This window comes from Cyprinodon tularosa, unplaced genomic scaffold (genome assembly GCF_016077235.1).
Source record: "Cyprinodon tularosa strain WSP-4 unplaced genomic scaffold, ASM1607723v1 ctg225, whole genome shotgun sequence".
NCBI lineage: Eukaryota > Metazoa > Chordata > Actinopteri > Cyprinodontiformes > Cyprinodontidae > Cyprinodon > Cyprinodon tularosa.
This window is the reverse complement of record NW_024038839.1, coordinates 77,398-94,751: the sequence shown is the minus strand read 5'-3', so window position 1 is coordinate 94,751 and position 17,354 is coordinate 77,398. Positions and strand designations below refer to the sequence as shown.

Here is a 17,354-nt window from a genome sequence, read left to right as displayed (position 1 = left end):
TTACAATAATACATGTGTGATTTTAAAATGTCTTACTACTGTATATGGGTCTTTTTTTAATACTATACTACAGTTCATCATTTGTTAATATGAAACCGATTTTTATTCTTTCAATTAGACTCCGAAACAAAGACGGCTTTGCAAATTGGCCACCAGAGGGCGCCAAAACAGCCGCAATAGTTTGTGTGATCAGTTAAGATTTACTGAGGCGGTCACTGAACTGTACCTGAAAAGCTGTCTTTGTCCATGGCCAGCAGGTCTCTGGCTTGATACATGTAGCAGCGCAAGTGGTAGCGGGTGCCGCCTAAAAGAACCAGTTTCACATGAAAAAAAATAAAATAATCCACAACATTTGGGAAAGAGATCCAAAAAAATGAAATAAAAGTGGGGGAAAGTATGAATGTTTTCCTACGGTCAAAGAAACAGGAAATTGTTGGTCTGTTGACTCCAAAGGTGGTGGTGACCGACTTGTCATCGTGCTTGTCCTCTATGCTGCTCTGTGGAAGAAGAGCCACAGAGAAACACATTTTAATGCAGAATTGTTTATGATTCCTCTGTAGATTTTCCATATTCACTGTTATAGGTTTGTATGACTGCAAAACAAAAAGTGCAGACCCTATTTTTTTTTTCCAACTGTGAAAGGGATTTAATAAAATCAAGATATAATCCAACTCCAGAAGTCAATCCCATTAACAAATGCACTTTGATATGGAAGAACCTGGCTGTCCTGCACAGAACTTTAACATCTTTGCTATAAAATGGAGCGGGAATTAAAAAAATAACAGAACTTAATGTTCCAGAGACAGACTGAGATCAGCAGATACTTTATTTAATTCCCATGCCATGTGTAGAAATCCTATCCATAAACATGTTTTCTTGTCCTCCATCCCTCACCAGGGAACATTCCAGAGCAAAGATGGCAGCCGGCCCAGTCTTCTCCAACGGCTCCATGCGGCACCTCCACCTGCGCCTCCTGAAGCTGTCTGTCTTCCTGGGTTTCAGGTGGAAGTTCCAGCCGAACAGAGATGCATATTCCCAGCCTTCTCTGTCTGTATCATCTGGACGCTGCTGTGGGAATAAATATAAATTAACAGTAATTACATATAGTTTGTATTTATTAACTTAAAGAGGACATTAACATACATTTATTCAACTATTTTTCACCACTCAAAAATAGCGTAAAGTCAAAAATAAGGCCAAAATTTGAGGCTTGTTGTGTCAAAGTTTCTAATTTGTGCTGCAGGAGCTCCATCTAGTGCTGAAAAGAGGGTACTTCCGCCACGCAGAGACAAACACCAAGGCTGAGGAATGATGCTTAGGGCTGACAATGATTACTGTTTGTTTGATTGTTCTTTATTCTTTTTAGTTCAATGAATTCTAACTTGTTAAAACTTTATCTTTTTGGGATGTTTTTATCAGCAAAAAGTTAATATACTACATTTTGTTAAAAACTTTTTTGCTGCTCCTGGGAAAAATATGAATTTTTTTTTTTTTTTTTTTTAAAGAAACGTAAAAGTTTCAGTTAACTTTCCAATGACTGTTAGTCTTGGTTGACTTTAAATCTGGCAGTATAAATGGATTGAATCGAGTTTTTTTTATTTTTTATAAAGTCTCTTCATACATTTGTTGAGAATTAGTGCAGGATATTATGAGCTTAATAAAGGCGGCAACTTATTGAGATCATATACTAATATGCATTGGAAGAGCATCACGGTAATATAAAAACCTTGCTACCTTCCTGAGGGCCTCCATCTTCTGCTGGTCTCGCCGTCTCATCCGTATCCATCGTCTCCTTCTGTTGGTGTGGTACATCTTCTCTGCAGGAACCCATGACTTAGGACGGCGGTCTGGAGGAATGGTGATGCCGTACTCCCAGCCTAAAGGTAATACACAACAACAACAACAAAAAAAAAGAAGTAAGAGCTGTCCTTTTTTGTTTATATGAGCAATCCTTTATTTTCTAAGCACCTTGATCATCAACAGCTCTGTTGAGATCTTCGCTCCACTCCACCTCCTCCCAAACCCACCCAGGAGGACACTCCACCTCGTCCTTTGGCACAGTTTTCTCCCCGTTCTGTCACAGAAAGAAAGATTGTTTGTTTGTTTGTTTTTACTTACAGCAAACAAAGCTATTGAATAACCATCCAGGAACTCACCACGTCAGTATAGCCCTCCGGCATGCCGATCCACTGCCCACCCGGTAACCTCATCTGGTTCTCAAACACCTCCTCTGTGAAGGTCATGTGACCTGCATCCACATCAAACAGCAGTCTGGGGGAAAACCAAAGGTAAAACCAATTATTGCCAAATCCTCTTAAAAGTATTTTTTAATTGCTCTCAGTAAAATGTTGCCCAAAAAGGCAGAATGTTTTATTCCACATGTGTTTAACCTCAATTACCGCAGTCAGTCAGCAATTGTTGCTGCTTGTGTTACTTTTTACCTATTGTTTAAAAGAACAAAAATGATAGTAAAGGAACTAGGGCTGCAACAAACAATTAATTTCCAAATCGATTAATATGTCTATTATTTCTTTTGAATAATTGTTTAATAATCGGATAGAAAACGTTTTTTTTTTTTACAAAATCAAACCAGGTGAAAATAAAACTCTTCCACTTCCAGGTCAGTTCTGGATAGTGAATATTTATTTATGAAAGTTTTTTTTTTTTTTTTTTTTATCTTAAATGCACATTTTTTATATATTTTCTTTACAATTTTGGTATAATTACTGCTCTAAGTGGGTCACTCTCTCAGCTAAAAGCATGTTCTGCAGTCTATATACTCCAGTTAACGATTAATCGATTACTAAATTAGTTGACAATTATTTAAATACTCTACTATTCACAATTAATTGCTTCAGCCCTAGAGGGAACCTTGACATACTGCTAATGTTGCTACCACTGCATCCACACAAGCCAAATTCTCATGCAAATCCTAAGCAAAAGTAAAAAAAAAGGGTTTATACAATTTCAAGAGAATTTTATGTGTTAAGTATCAGTTTTAGACTCCTTTGAGGGATTTATTTACAGCATAAAACACTTTGGAAGCCATTGAATGTTGTTTAAAGGAGCAATAATTCTGTGTTAGAGTGTACCTGTTCAAACTTTTTATGTGCATCTTGGTCCTAGATGCACATTCTTTATATACCCTGTGAAACTGAATAATCATCTAAATCAAAGTGAGGAGTTTATTTGGTAAGAAAACAGATGTAGATAGAATTTTTAATTTATTTTATGAAAAAATAGCTAAAATAAAAAGAAATGAGTTCAATTACATTGATGCTTTTAATAAGAAGTAAAACAAGAAAGATGTGGAAAAAAATGTTGAATTAATTAGAGTACAATCAAAATAACAAAGACTGATCAAAAAAGTTGTGCAGATGACTGTAAGGACAAAAGGTGCGCTGTTTATCGACTGGAAATCAATATTGTCCTGTTAGGGTTCAGGCACTGTTTTTTACAAAAGCCTGATGCATTCAATATGAACCACAGTATACTGTACAGCACAGTGGCACAGATATTATATTATGGGAAGGGGAGACTTCTCTTAATGTGATGTTGGGTTCATATATTTGACTTTAAATGGATTAAGGATCAGCTTGAATAAAAGCTGTCAAATCCCTATTTGTTGTTAGATCGTATGCCAAGACATATTGAGGCGGATTTTGAATCTGGCAGCTGTGACCTCCGAAGGCCAGATTCGTTGGTCGATTACATCATAGCACGGTGCCGTTGCCTCTTCCAATTCAAAGAATCAGGTCAGCTGTATCCTCAATATAATCCAAGCATGTAAATTGTTCCATCTGAAATTATGAAAATAAGGGTTTTAAATGGTTATTGAGTCAGATATGTAGCGGGTAATGTTTAGCTGACATTTAGGCACAGATTCTAAGATCTCTGTAGTGAGGGGACTATAAATCTTATATTCACAACAAAAGGTACTTCTACTGAAGCTCCTCAATGAAATTAGCACAAAGAACAGTAGAAAGAAGTTCGCCATCCATCCTTTGCCTGCATTCTGTGTCGACTGTCACGGTTGCTAGGCGACAGAGCGTACGCTGAGTGAGGGGCGAGAAGGCTGGATCTGTTTGAACCTATACTCTTCCGGCCTCCTTATTTTCACAGCCTTCGAAGGACCAAGTCCAGGTAGACCGGGTCCATGGAAGGATGCAGCCTTAATGCGTTTCGGGGGTTTTGGTGTTTACAGCTGCTGGATGCTAGTTTAATCGTTCAATCTTCCAGCATGTTTCTGTTCATGCAGTCATGTTCATTGTAACTTCTGTTTTCCGTAAAGCCTGATGTTCAGTTTTCCTGACAATCAGTAGAATGACAACAAGCTTAAGTAATGCTTTAATAGAATAGAGTTTGAAATGTTCATTATGCCTTGCGTTGCAGGGGAATGTTTTACTTTTGCCCAATTTTTAAAAATACAATATTATCATATACCAAAAAGCCTCTATACCTCTAAAGCAAGATGTTTCCCAGTAATCAGGTTTTATGCTCAATGAAAGACTGTTTTAAAACTCAGGATGAGTGAATGACTAAGTAGCAAAGACTCACGTCCTCTCAGGGCTGATGAACCAGTCTCCAGCCCAGGTCCATCCAGGCGAGGGCTTAAAGCTCTCTTTGGGCAACTTCACCCTCCCAGTGACGTCGCTGAACTTCGGGTAGGTCAAACCCGTTGTTCCCCAGCTTCCTACCAGAGCCAGCCGAGTCTGGTTCTCGTACTGCAAATAATCAAAGAGAGGTTTCGACTGCAGAGGGAGAAACGAAGAGCTTTCTGTCCTTTCAGCATTTTATACCATGATTGCACAAAAAAGCTATTTCAAAGAAAATTTGAAACATTACAGAAAGGAAGGTCTGGCTGAATAAAGCCAAAATGGCCCAAGACTTTAAGTTATTATCTCAAACACCCACATTAATGAAGCAGTCCTACATGTTGACATGTCTCTTACCGTCTCTGCAAAGACAGACAGTTTTCCTTCAGCATACTGGTTGAAGTGTTTGGCATCAGCAGCCAGTCCGAACCAAACCTTCACCCTCAGCTGACCAGGAAGTTTGGTTTCGCTCCCGCTGCCCTGCGGGTTCTGAACAATGAAAAACACAGTAGGTACGTTACAAAGAACCAGGAGGTTCAAAGTGTGACCCATTTTTTTCTATTGAATAATTAATGTGACCCTTGACTACAATAAATAGTACAAATGTGGCCAAATGTTCATATTTCTTATATTTTCTGTGGTCAGTTGTGAGTATTTTACTAAAATAGAAAACAATTAAAAACCTAAACAACAATTAAAAACTTAAACATGAATTGTATCGTAAGTCAAATCTGCAATTTAAAAAACAAAGAAATAACATGTGCAGTGATTTTCTGATTATAATTAATTAAATATAAAATTTTTTTTTTTTTTGCTTCTCCTTATTAGTTTTGACCTTACTCAAATACAGTAGATCAGGCATCCCCAAAGTCTGTCCTTGAGGGTCGCTATCCTGCAGGTTTTAGAGGTTCCCCTGCTCCAGCACAGCTGATTTACATCGATAGTTGATTAACAGGCTTTTGCTGAACTGCAGTCATCAGATCAGCTGAGCTAAAGCAGAGAAACGGCCCCCGAGGACTGACTTTGGGGATGCCTGCAGTACAGTAGATTATTAACATAGAACAGCAGGTGTGTTTGGGTGGATCGGTAGAGGGAATGCACACACCTTCAGAAAGATGCTCTGCAGCTGTCCGCAGTGTTTCCCACAGTATTGCTGGGAGAAGAGGACAGTGTGAGCCTGGATGCGGTGGTAAGCCACCCTGCGGTCGCCCTGCAGCATCCAGATGATAATGTCTGGGAGACTATTCTGAGGCTGGGAGACAAAATTCACAGCGCGTTTAAGTAAAGCTTAATTAGTTCAATGGCCTCCTAATTACTTGGTGGCTTAAAAGACAGCTCTTACCTCCTCAGCTATGGTCCTCAGCCTGTTGGCCCAGTCCTCCGCCTGCTCCAGCACTGAGGACAGTTCAGTTTCTGGTCCGTGTTTCAGTGCCAGAGCTGCGGCTTGGATCTGCTGCAAGTGGAGGCTTCGAATGTGTCTCAGTGAGCGGTCAAGAGGAGTAGCACACTGCCACTGGTCGATAGAGGGCAGCTCCTTACTGTGAGGAGAAAGATTCATTAACTACCGTATAGGAGAGAAGAAATGAAACATAGATCTATGGATTGCTCTTTAGTCTGTGTGTTACATAAACATGCTCAAATGAAAAAAAAAAAAACACAAATTAAAAGCAAAATTAAAGTATTCATTACCACTTTACCTTACTTCACTTTAGCAGTTGCTAAAGAAACATATTTAGGAAAAGTAGCACAATATAGAGTGATAAAATTTATAGAAATTCAACCCCAAATATTTATGCAGATATACATATGTTTTTGTAAGGTACTGTTTAAGTCATTGAAGCTCATATTTCATAAGAGAAAAAGTGTCTACTAAGTGTTTTAAAAGAAAAAAAAGGCCTAAGAAGAGGCAGATATATCTCAGAATGCTTTGCGCAGAGAGCTCTCCTCGAAAAGCATTATGGGATTTGCTTTCACAACAGCCCGCTGTCGCCATAGGCTGTCACTACCCGACAGTGGCGACTAATAACAAAGATGGTGCAGGCACTGCGTAGTGGAGGAGGAGTTAGGGCAAAAAGCAGTGATCATCTGTCCAAACAGTAAGTTAACTGAGTTTGCAATTAAGTCCCCTATATAGTCCCCACTGTATGTGGACACAGTAAGCTTATATGACCTATGAGAAATGCACATTTTAAACAGGGTGTGCGTGAGGAGAAATGGGCTGGTGCGTGCTCTTGCACACTTGTTTGTTTAAAGGGGGTGGGTCTTTTAGCAAATCCTCGACAATACATTTATTATGCTAGCATTTTTATTTATACCTACTTACCTAAAGCTAAGTCATAAGTTAATTAAGGTAGATTTTTTTTTTTGTTCTAATGATTCCACTGGAATGAAGGATCTTATTTAAATGTAAAATATAGGAACTGACAGTAAAACACATGATTTACCTGCAGTCTGCAATGAGCTGATCTAAAAGCTCTACAACACGCAGCTCTACATCCTCCATGTCACTTCCTGCCTTCACTTCAAACTGCACTTGTTGCAGGTTTGTTTCCTGGAAAAGCAAAAATATCCCACAACAGACATAATAATTAAATCTGTGCAATACTACAACTCTGCAGGAGGCTAATTTACAAGACCATCAGTACACACCAATCTGTCTATGATCGCAAGCAACATGTTGAGAGCTTCAATCCTTGGTCGAATGTCTTCCCATTCTGAAGAAAGAACCACCACCGGCTTAATATTTCCCCACGGGAGGTAGTAGTAGTGGCAACCTAAAACAGAGTAAAAAAGGTATTCAAATTCAGGTTGGTTTCATATTGCAAAACTTGGCTAAAGCATCTTTTTACAGTGTTTCAACTTGTAAATACAATATTCTACAACTGCTTGAAATAAATCCAGCTTTTAGAGTTAAAGAAAAAATGTACACAAAGTAAATTTCTTTTTGAAAAATAAATTGCTTTTTGCCATTAGCTTGATTCCAGTTTTGTCTCTAAAATAGGATTTTTATAGTTGTTACAAGCAAGTATTAATGGACCCTTAGTTGTGTATCACCATTAGGCTCTATTTTAGATCTCAGTCTGTTATTGATTTTTATTTATGGTCTCTACAGAGGCACTTTATGTAGAGGGAAAGGGACATATTTAAAGGGTGACAGAGGACACTGGCCCTGGAGGATTTGAATAACCTTTAGCCACAAGGGGCACTGGACAGGTTGGCCCTGTGAAGGCCACTAGCAACACTACACTGTTGCAGAATTAGCTCTTCTTTGAATTTTGATACCACTTTGGTTTAGCAGATTGAGATAATGCAGAATAGGTCACTTTTACCCCTCTAGAAAAAAATAACGACATCAGAGAACCAAAAAGTGTCATATCTGTTTTGCAGCCTAAAAAACAATTTATTAGTTTATTAGCTCTTGTCTTCAGACGGAGCTCAGACTACCGTAAAGTGGCACTAAAGTGTAACTTCACTCATTAAGTAACACATCCCACCCTTATAAGTTACATGGACGAGTCTGTGAGAAGGACAGCCAGCATGGAGCAATGAAGGACTCTAAATCATATATATTGACCTGAAAAATCATGTATTATTACCAAAAACTAAGATAATACTTTGTTCAAAAATATATTTTACTATTTTGGTTATCTTCAGATGAAACAACTAGTGTGATATTAAGGACATGCCTCAAAAAAGGGGGTAACCTCAAAGGAAAAATAAAAAGATCACTGTATTATATTAGTAGCAGCCTAACCTTGGGCCCCTCACTCACCGTCAAACACAGCCCTGCTGAACTGTGTGGTTGAGGCCAGAGGGAGGCAGCTGTAGTCAAACTTGTTGCCATAGTTACCAATGCTGACCTCAAACTGGATGGCATCATCCACATCCTGAAGCAGCGTGGCTGAGTAAAACGCCACAAAGAGAGAGAACTTTCTCTTTCTGAGAAACTTCTGTAAGACAGAGAGATACATGTGAGGGGCTTCATATTTTTATACATATTTTCTACATTTACTGCTTGTCTCTCACCTCCACTACCAGCAGGTCATCTGATGCTATGTCTTCACTCCTGTGCTCAGGTTTTTCAGTCTGTTTTGTGGTCAGTTCAAGTAAAACTCTGCCTCTGTATGCTACTCCTTCCCCCTGTGAAAAAGATACACTTTTTTTAGCAAGTCAAGATGGAGGACCAAGGCAAAGATGATTGTCCTCCATCTGCAGAAAGAATAATAGTAGTAGTCTTACTTTTCCAAGGTTTAGAGCTTCATGGGGATCATTAAATGCGGTGAACTCTCTGGGACTCCCGTAGAAATTGACAAAACAAGGGCCAAATGTCGGCAGGAAACCAAGGCTGTCATCAACTGCAATTAAACAGAATACATCAAAACCTTTATAAATCGGTCCAAGTGAACAGATATGACACTAACTCATCATATAGAAATTACTTATAGGAAAACAGATCTGAGATAATACGGTTGATGAGTTAAAAAAAAATATATAAATTAAAAAGAACAAAGTGAAATTTGGTTAACTAAAGTGGTGTAGAGAGGATGGTAGACGTACTGCCTGGGTGGGCGGTCCGAGGGGTCAAGTCATCTGAATGCGTAGAGAGGAAGGATGGTTAAGAATCAAAGAGATTCAAAAAGAAAGAGTGGAAAAAGAGATTTCTGAACGCAACTCAAACCCAAACTCAAGCAAACAAGCAACTGCTGTTTATTCTCTTTGGTGTAATTTCATTTTTTCTGTTTTAATCAACATAGCATCTCCAAAAACACGAAGGCAAAATGGTAGCTGTGTTGGTCAAAAAGAGGAAGTATAAAGATGAGAGTGATGTGTTAATCTAGCACACTGAGTCAGTCATCATGCATGTCAACATGCTTTGTTATGTTGACAAAGCACTTCATTCAAAGGTTGTGGAAAGGATCCAGCACCTACAATGTGGGTATTTTCTTGACAACTTCTGACAATCTTATTTGATTTACTTACTTTTGTTGTGGAAAAATAGGGAAATTTGACTTGGATTGAAGAGACTTTGATCAAAAGAGACTTGGTTAGACTACTTGTCATGGTCCAGGTTCTCCATGAATGTTAGTCCAGTTAAGGTTTTGCTGGGAAGGCCTAGTCCAGTTCAGACTAAATTTCAGGTACTTTTAGTCAAGCAACTTACCATCAATTTCTCCTCCTGGGGCCGATATCTTGGACATACATAGGTGGGTGGTGCCGATGACGTCATTATGACTGGCTCTGTCCCTGAAATGAGAGGGAAGAAAAACCCAGAGCTGTTAAACATACTCCTAAGGCCAAATGTATCAGTGTGTAATTTTCTGAACAAAAGGGTATGGTAAGATAAAGATGTGTTTATCTTTTAGTTAAAACAATGATTTAAAAAAGTGTAAAAATGTCTCATCATATGCAGCACACACCATCTAGATGAGACTGAAGTAGGACCCAGTGATTTATTACAGTAACAGAAGTTTATTTACTGCTAATTACCACCTTAAAGAGAAAAGAGTTGCGAAATAGTTTTCTCTATTAAAGGAAATAAGATTAAATAATATACTACTCTATCTGATTTCATATTTTACTTCTTAAAATGGAAAAACAATCCTGAAAATTTCTTCGGTAACAATTCTTTGATAGCAGTGGGTCACTGAAAGTCATTTATGTCTGGATTTACCAGTCTACAATTCGGATCCTCATCTTCTCACACATGGAAGGGAACTGTAAAAGAAACCGAAATAAAAACATGTATAACATTTATTCTGTGCTCAACCACTTCTTGGTTTAATAGTGTCTGTGCTTCTCACTCTAATGGGCATTGCTAGGCTTTGGTTCCACTGAGGGTTTGCGTTTTTCTCTAGAATCTTTGTGCAGACCTGAAAGATAAAAACAAAGCTCTCTCCATCAGCAGTATTGAGCTTCACATGACATAATCAAAGGTTTGGATCACAGATGATGATAGAAAAGTCGTTGAGAAAAGTGACCGTTTTTCCAGCAAAGTTAATCTCCACCATTGGATCAACCAAGTTCTTTCTGTTGGAATCAAACCCAAGAATCTGCCTCATTCCATCCATGAAGGCATCGTCCACTAGACAAACATGTCAGAGCTTCGTCAGATTACGTTTTTAAAAGAGAAAAATAAACAGCCTGCATATAGACTTACTTTGTGGCAAATCTTCAGCTCTGAAAATCCTCAGTGTAAAGATGGCTCCTCTCAGAGAAAGGCCTGCTGGTCTGAGCAGGTTTCCTTCTATGTCTTCTTTTTCCTCAACACACTCTCGTTTATCAGCCTGGGAACACAGCATATCGGCAGATTAGATCAAAACCAAGAAAATTAACAATTACAGCAAGGGAAGGCTTTCTTTCTGACAGCTGTTTTTACCTTGAAAGAATTAGGAAACCACAGTGAATTTGTTCATAGTTAGTGTATTTCGCCAAATAGAATATTTGTATGCATTTATGCTTTTTATTTTCTCACACCAGTGTTTAATCTTGCATAGCAGTAACCATTCTTTACCATATAATCCATGTGCAAAAGTTTGACGCATGATTTACATCGATATGATGTCTACATTTGGTAGAAAAGTGAGAGGTTAAAATCCATAATTTTCAGATAATTGAAAAGACCCAACTAATAATAAAAGACATTGAAAACTGAGTTTTCAACATCTATTATTAATAATTGGGACAAAATCAGAAAAACCAGACACAGCCCAATTTTCAACAATTTCACATGTAGCCTAAAAACCAACATCTAAATGACGACTGGTATTTGGGGGGAAAGAACCTCTTGTCCTTTAAAACAGACCTTTTTAACAAGAGATGTTTAAATACACAATGTGTAGAATTTGCCTGTTTTAAATTCGGATTAATACTAATTCTGTTATTATTTTATTATTACAACAAAGACAAAGGTTAATCAGATCATTCATTCATATACTCTAGGGATGCATTAATATAAAGGGTTAGGCCAATATCAATAATGTTGAATACCGATATGCAAAATCGTCTTTAGCTACATCCGTGACTGGATCGTGGAGGCAGCGATATCAGCAGCTATTACTTCCCTCTGCCCAGACACCTCCTCCAGCTCTGCTGGGGGAAGCCTGAGGGGCCCCCAGACCAGTCAAGAGACACGATTCCTCCATTGTATCCTAAGTTGTCCTCTTGGCCTCCTAACGGTGGGACATGCTTGAAAAACCTCCACAGGAAGGTGTCCAGGGGGCACCTTCCACCTATCTGAGCCTCCTCAGCTGACTCCTCTGGATGTGGAGGAGCAGAGGCTCAACTCAGAGCCTCTCCTGAATGACAGAACTTTCAACCTTTTAAAATATTCAGGTGTTCTGGGTTTTTAGCATTTAGATGTTTCAGGATCTTGGATCACAAGACCCTTTCACACACTAAGTTTTCATACATTTATTTTAATTTTTTATCCTTCCACTGGAGGACATTTAGGGATGGTTGGATTTGAACAGGATTTCACTCAGCATCCTGGTACCTTTTTTACAAATATATATGCACCAGTGCAGTATTATTAACACCTACTTTACAATACCAGATTACAGTATCTTATTAATCTCATAGGGCTTTTAAATATGTGACAATACAGTATATTTTCAATTTTAATATATAAGGTATTTCCAAGTAATGTAGAGCCATATTTTGCAGAGCAAAGTAAAGTTTTTGTTACCATAGTAGCAATCTGTATAAGCAGACAATGTTCCTCTTGTAAAAGTGAAAGTAGTAAATCTAAAGAGTAGTCAGTGTTTTTATTTTTAGGACTCCTGCAAAAAACCATGTCACTGCCAATTTTCAATATCATTCTCACCGGTGGTTCGTCTCCAGATGCCAGGACAAAGACGCTGACTTTCAGGTAACCTCTGACCCCGGCCGATAGATCGTCAGGGTCACACAGCAGCAACCATTTTCTTAAGAAGCAATGTCCTGAAAGGTAGCAACAAGTGTGTGGGTTATAGCTGCAAAATACTCTATTAATAACAACCTGAGGACTATTAAAAAACATGCTTACTGTGCTCGTTGTACACAGTGCCAACATCCAGCTGTGGAAAGCAAGAATCGATTTTAGATTTAGGTAAGCCTTGGATTTGCTGTCATTATTGAACTTTGTGTAAAAACATAAATAGAAAGTCTAAGGTGTATTTTACCTTAAATTCACCAACCACAGCATCAGTTCTAAGTGAGCGAGAGTCACACACCTGTAGAGGAAGATATTTAATCAATCAAAATCTTTATTATGAATTAAAATTAATTTTTCTCGTCATATTAACTCGCAAACATTTTGCTAAATGCTTCCATAAACCAAAATCTAAACTTACAGTGATGAAGATGGGTTCATCAAACAAGTCTGAGGGGGTCTCATAAAAGTTTAGGAAAAATGTCTGCAGATAGAAACCGGAAAATATTTCAGTTTAAGGGAGACTAACAGACGCATGACGTCAGAACAGAAGGATAGTGGCAGGAAGAGCTGCTTACTTCATCAAAGACCGGGTTGTTTCCCTTTCTGATGCGGGTCCTCTTAGACTGTCCGCCTACAGCGACCTTCACAACAGGTTTGATGTTGACTCCTGGTAACTGTCGTGCTTCAATGACCCGAACACGAATCTGAAAAGAGAGGGTTTTTTAAGTGCTCAGCAAAAAAAAAAAAGACTTAAACTGGACATACTTGAAAAATTTGGTCAGTAAAAAAAATAAGTTGACAAAAAGTGTTTATTGTGAAACAGGTCAAACCATTTGTCTGACTCAAGAACCTGTTACAGCTAAGGTATATGATAATCACTAATGATATTTTATCAGTGACTGATGCCGGACAAGTTTAAATTATGTTTCTTTCAAAGATTATTGTAAAATTTAGAGGAGCTTTTTACAGTTATGTCCTACAAAGGTTCAATCATGCTCTAACAGGGGTCTCAAACTCAAATCCTTGAGGACCAATGTAACTTCTTGTTGACATCTTCCTGCTTTAACACACCTAGTGTAAAGTATGAGCGCAGTACAAGAGACCACCTGCTAATAATGATGTAGTTTATCCATTCTCTTTTCAAGTGAGTAGGTCAAGGAAGGGATCTTAGGAGACTGGCCCTCATAGATTTGAGTTTGAAACCTCATAAATAGGGATCAAAGGAACAGCAGTAGGCTGGTTTCAGCATGTTAAATTAGATTAGATTAGCTTTATTGATCTCACAGCGGAGAAATTCACTGGTCACATATTGGTATAGTAATTAAAGACGGTGAAAACGAGGAGGAAAAAGGTGCATTAAGAATAAACAATATATATACAGTATTGTATCATGATATCATTGTATCAGATACAATTTCATTATATTCATAGGATTTAGGGCATAGAGAACATTCCTGGATCAGAAAAAGCCTTATAAAAAAAAGCCTTATATAAACTTAACGTAAATCAATGAGGCAGAGCCCTGTATTAAACATATTTTTGTAATATCCTTCTTTCAATTCTGCTAAAGTTAATCTGCATTACACACCCGGAATTCATTATATGAAGCCTGACATTTGTTCAAAGTTCTTTGACTTTCTGTTTAGATTTCTCTTCGCCTTATTTCAAAATGTTTTATTTTGTTCCATACATTTGTAGTTTACCCAGTTCCTTTTTTGTTTTTGTTTTACTGTATCTATCCTTAAATTTGCATTTATATTCTAAAAGGTTTTAACGGACCATTTTTTTCTTGACTTTTCAATATTAACTCATATCTGATATGACTTTTATAACAAAGAAGCTTTTGAAGTCATCTAACACTGCAATATATTTTACTTTAATGTTACAGATACATGACTTAAAAACAAGATTTAAAACATATGAAGTTAGTATTGCTGTGAGTTATTTTTATTGTTTTGTTTACACCCAACCTGTATGTCCTGAGGTTTGTTAGGCAGCTGTTTGGGCTGACTGCTGGCTCCTCTCTTCCTCTTCCTCAGTCCTCCATGGGTGTTATAGGCTGGTGGGGAGCGTTTGGGTGTGTGGGCAGTGGGAGACTCCTGCCCTGGAGGCCCCTGGGGGCCAACAATCACCATAGAGCGGCTGTCGTCAATTCCTGGGTCCTCTGCAGGCTCCACCATGATCATACTCTCTGTGTCCTCCTCACCCAGAGTATCCAGGGAAATCACTTTTTCAGGCAGAAGTTGCCAGATGGAGAACATAAGGACAGTTTTTATTAGGTCAAAAACAACTGGTGTCATCTAAAATATCTCTGTAATATTATTGATTAACTTTAACACTGATCATATTACTTGTAACTGTGTCCAGCTCTATGTTGGGATTGCTGTGAGGAAGAGACTCGGGCTGTGGGGGAGGATGGAAAATTGGAGCTGATCCTGCAGGAGGGATGTAGGAGACCTGCAGGGTCAGCGTGGCCTGGTGGAGGCAAAGCATTCAATGGGTTAATACCGACCGTGAAACCAACTCTACAACAGTGGCAAATGATAGCACTAAAGGTAAAAGTAAAAACACACTTCATACAGCAACTGTAGTGATGCAGCAAAGGAATTATGAACCAAAGTGAAAATGTAGGAATCATATAAGGGAAACGTCAAAATCTTTCTTCCTTCTAAATCCCTGATATGCTCTTTAGATTGCTTTATATCTCCTCTTGCACTCATGGGACAGAAAGATCAACATGTTGAAGGTGCAGGGTTTGAAGGGCTCACCCCTGTATTGTTTCTCTTTGTGTCCAGTAGCGAGACAGTGAAGGTGGCGGCAAAGTTGGGCGAATTGAGAACATCTCGGAGACCCAGCCGACATTCACCCAGAAACCTGATGAAACCAATTAAGGAAAACATTTTCATTGATTTTTCTTAACATTTCAAGGACAAAGGAAATACCCTCTGAGTAGACAATACACAATATCATAGTTTCCTGACATGGATAAACAGTTTGCCATAGAGAGATGGATACAAGGAAGTAGTGAGTCAATGGAAAAGTAATTCAATACACAGACTGTAGTCCTTGCAAACTCAGATAACAACCATTGGGATTTTTCAACTATTAATATTTCAGTTTATATTATCTGGTTCTGCAGGACTTAGGATCCTCTGACAACAATGAACATTACAGTATACAATAGGAATATTAATACAATTTAAAAACATACATTTACATATATCTCACTTTGGGCCAAAATGAAAGCAAAGTAAAAACAAAAGTGTCATTACATATAAAGTTTCTACTGACCAGCTGCAGGACCTAATAGTTCAGTACGCTGCCATAAAGGGACTTCGTTTAAGACATGCAGTATCTAAATATTTAGTAGAGTGGGAGGTGATTTTTTTGTTATATTGGCTATAATTATGTTTAAAATATTTCAATCTTATCATTATTGTAGTTTTAAAAAGCTGGGTACCTCTTTTAGAGGATGGAAACATAAAAACCAGGTAGAATATAAATTAGGGTCATTAGAGTATTATTTTTAAAGATTAAATTCTATGTCATGGTCAACACAATTTTATTGGAAGTTGCTGACATGGTAGTTGTCTGATGTCACTCATTTACACCATATAAAGGAAGGATAAGCCACACAACTTAATTGTTAAAGAGGCCGGATTATCACAGAGTGCTGTATTACAGCAAACAAAGAGAAGGTTCACTGGAATGAATAAAACGTGTTATTAAAATGTGGATTACCACAAAAAAATCCATTCAGGAATTTGGTCAAGCTTCCATCAAGATCCATTCAAACAAATTCTAAACAAATCCTAATTCTTATAGATGTACATACTGTATAGGCCTAGACTGCTGTATTGAAAGTCAATTATTATAATTTTTTTGCAAATAACATCACTGTATATGATTTCTTTCTGTTCTCTTACACCCCCCCCCCCCCACCCACCCCCCCAGAGCAGAAGCAATGTGAAGAGAGAGGAGCAAAAAAAAATCAAGCCATCTTTTACATCAATCATTGAAGTAAGAAATTACAAGACAAATTGTGTTCTTCTCTAATAAGAGTATAAGCCACTTTAAAAGAGACAACCTGCAAGAACTGTAAGGAGATGGTCAAAGGAAGCTGAAGAAGCCCTGCAAGGTTGTATCAAGGGTACCAACTGGGGTGCACTGTGTCTGCCACATGGAGGGGACATCGATGCAACGACTGAATTTGTGACTGACTAGATAAACTTCTTTGTAGATAACATCATCCCTACCAGAACAGTTAAATGCTTCCCTGAAAATAAGCCCTGGATGACTGGTGATTGGAAGGAACTGCTAAACAAGAAAAAAACAGAACCTTCAGGATGGGGGACATGGACATATTGAGAAATATACAGAAGCAACTTAAGGTCTAGGTGTGAGGAGGCATACAGAATGAGGCTGGAAAACAAGCTACAACAGAACCATATCAGAATATGTGGTCAGGGATTAAAAAGATCTCAGGCTTCATTTTAAAGGTGGATGATACAGATGGAAATCTGGGACAGAGACAATAAATTAAATACATTTTTCAATAAGTTAAGTTCAGGAACATGCTCAGCATCCTTCCCTTCTACCCACAAGCAAATGGACATCCTTCCCTCCTTATACCCAAAGCTTCTCTGTTAAACCTAAAATGCTTCATCTTTCACCTCTACTGTGAACCCTCTTGTTTCTATGTGTTTATTCAGAGCTGGTGCTGCTCCCTCCCCCTACAACCTGTCTGTCTTCAGAAGTCAAGCGAAGAGGAAACTGGATGGTGTCAGCCCCAGATGAAGGCTTGTGCACAGAAACTCTTTGGGATTCTAAAATATTTTTTAATTGAA

General features: G+C 38.2%; 1 protein-coding gene across 5 annotated transcripts in view; it reads right to left on the bottom strand.

Annotated features, from left to right (window-relative positions):
- Positions 1-17,354, bottom strand: part of dysf (dysferlin, limb girdle muscular dystrophy 2B (autosomal recessive)) — a 108,837-nt gene that overhangs the window by 67,757 nt on the left and 23,726 nt on the right. For 3 of the 5 annotated variants that reach the window (XM_038286440.1, XM_038286436.1, XM_038286438.1), the window contains exons 4-32: positions 15,276-15,381; positions 14,859-14,982; positions 14,478-14,734; positions 13,083-13,211; positions 12,926-12,988; positions 12,755-12,805; positions 12,619-12,649; positions 12,418-12,533; positions 10,753-10,879; positions 10,574-10,677; positions 10,397-10,465; positions 10,267-10,310; positions 9,757-9,839; positions 9,153-9,185; positions 8,835-8,950; positions 8,622-8,735; positions 8,368-8,545; positions 7,245-7,369; positions 7,040-7,146; positions 5,938-6,133; positions 5,701-5,847; positions 4,953-5,084; positions 4,558-4,724; positions 2,157-2,271; positions 1,969-2,074; positions 1,735-1,877; positions 895-1,068; positions 413-497; positions 227-304 (exon numbers count right to left, since the gene is read on the bottom strand). In XM_038286440.1, coding sequence (XP_038142368.1) covers positions 227-304; positions 413-497; positions 895-1,068; positions 1,735-1,877; positions 1,969-2,074; positions 2,157-2,271; positions 4,558-4,724; positions 4,953-5,084; positions 5,701-5,847; positions 5,938-6,133; positions 7,040-7,146; positions 7,245-7,369; positions 8,368-8,545; positions 8,622-8,735; positions 8,835-8,950; positions 9,153-9,185; positions 9,757-9,839; positions 10,267-10,310; positions 10,397-10,465; positions 10,574-10,677; positions 10,753-10,879; positions 12,418-12,533; positions 12,619-12,649; positions 12,755-12,805; positions 12,926-12,988; positions 13,083-13,211; positions 14,478-14,734; positions 14,859-14,982; positions 15,276-15,381 — 3,320 coding nt within the window. The remainder of the gene's footprint in view (positions 1-226; positions 305-412; positions 498-894; positions 1,069-1,734; positions 1,878-1,968; positions 2,075-2,156; positions 2,272-4,557; positions 4,725-4,952; positions 5,085-5,700; positions 5,848-5,937; positions 6,134-7,039; positions 7,147-7,244; positions 7,370-8,367; positions 8,546-8,621; positions 8,736-8,834; positions 8,951-9,152; positions 9,186-9,756; positions 9,840-10,266; positions 10,311-10,396; positions 10,466-10,573; positions 10,678-10,752; positions 10,880-12,417; positions 12,534-12,618; positions 12,650-12,754; positions 12,806-12,925; positions 12,989-13,082; positions 13,212-14,477; positions 14,735-14,858; positions 14,983-15,275; positions 15,382-17,354) is intronic. The other 2 variants (XM_038286437.1, XM_038286439.1) reach the window with 2 other exon arrangements.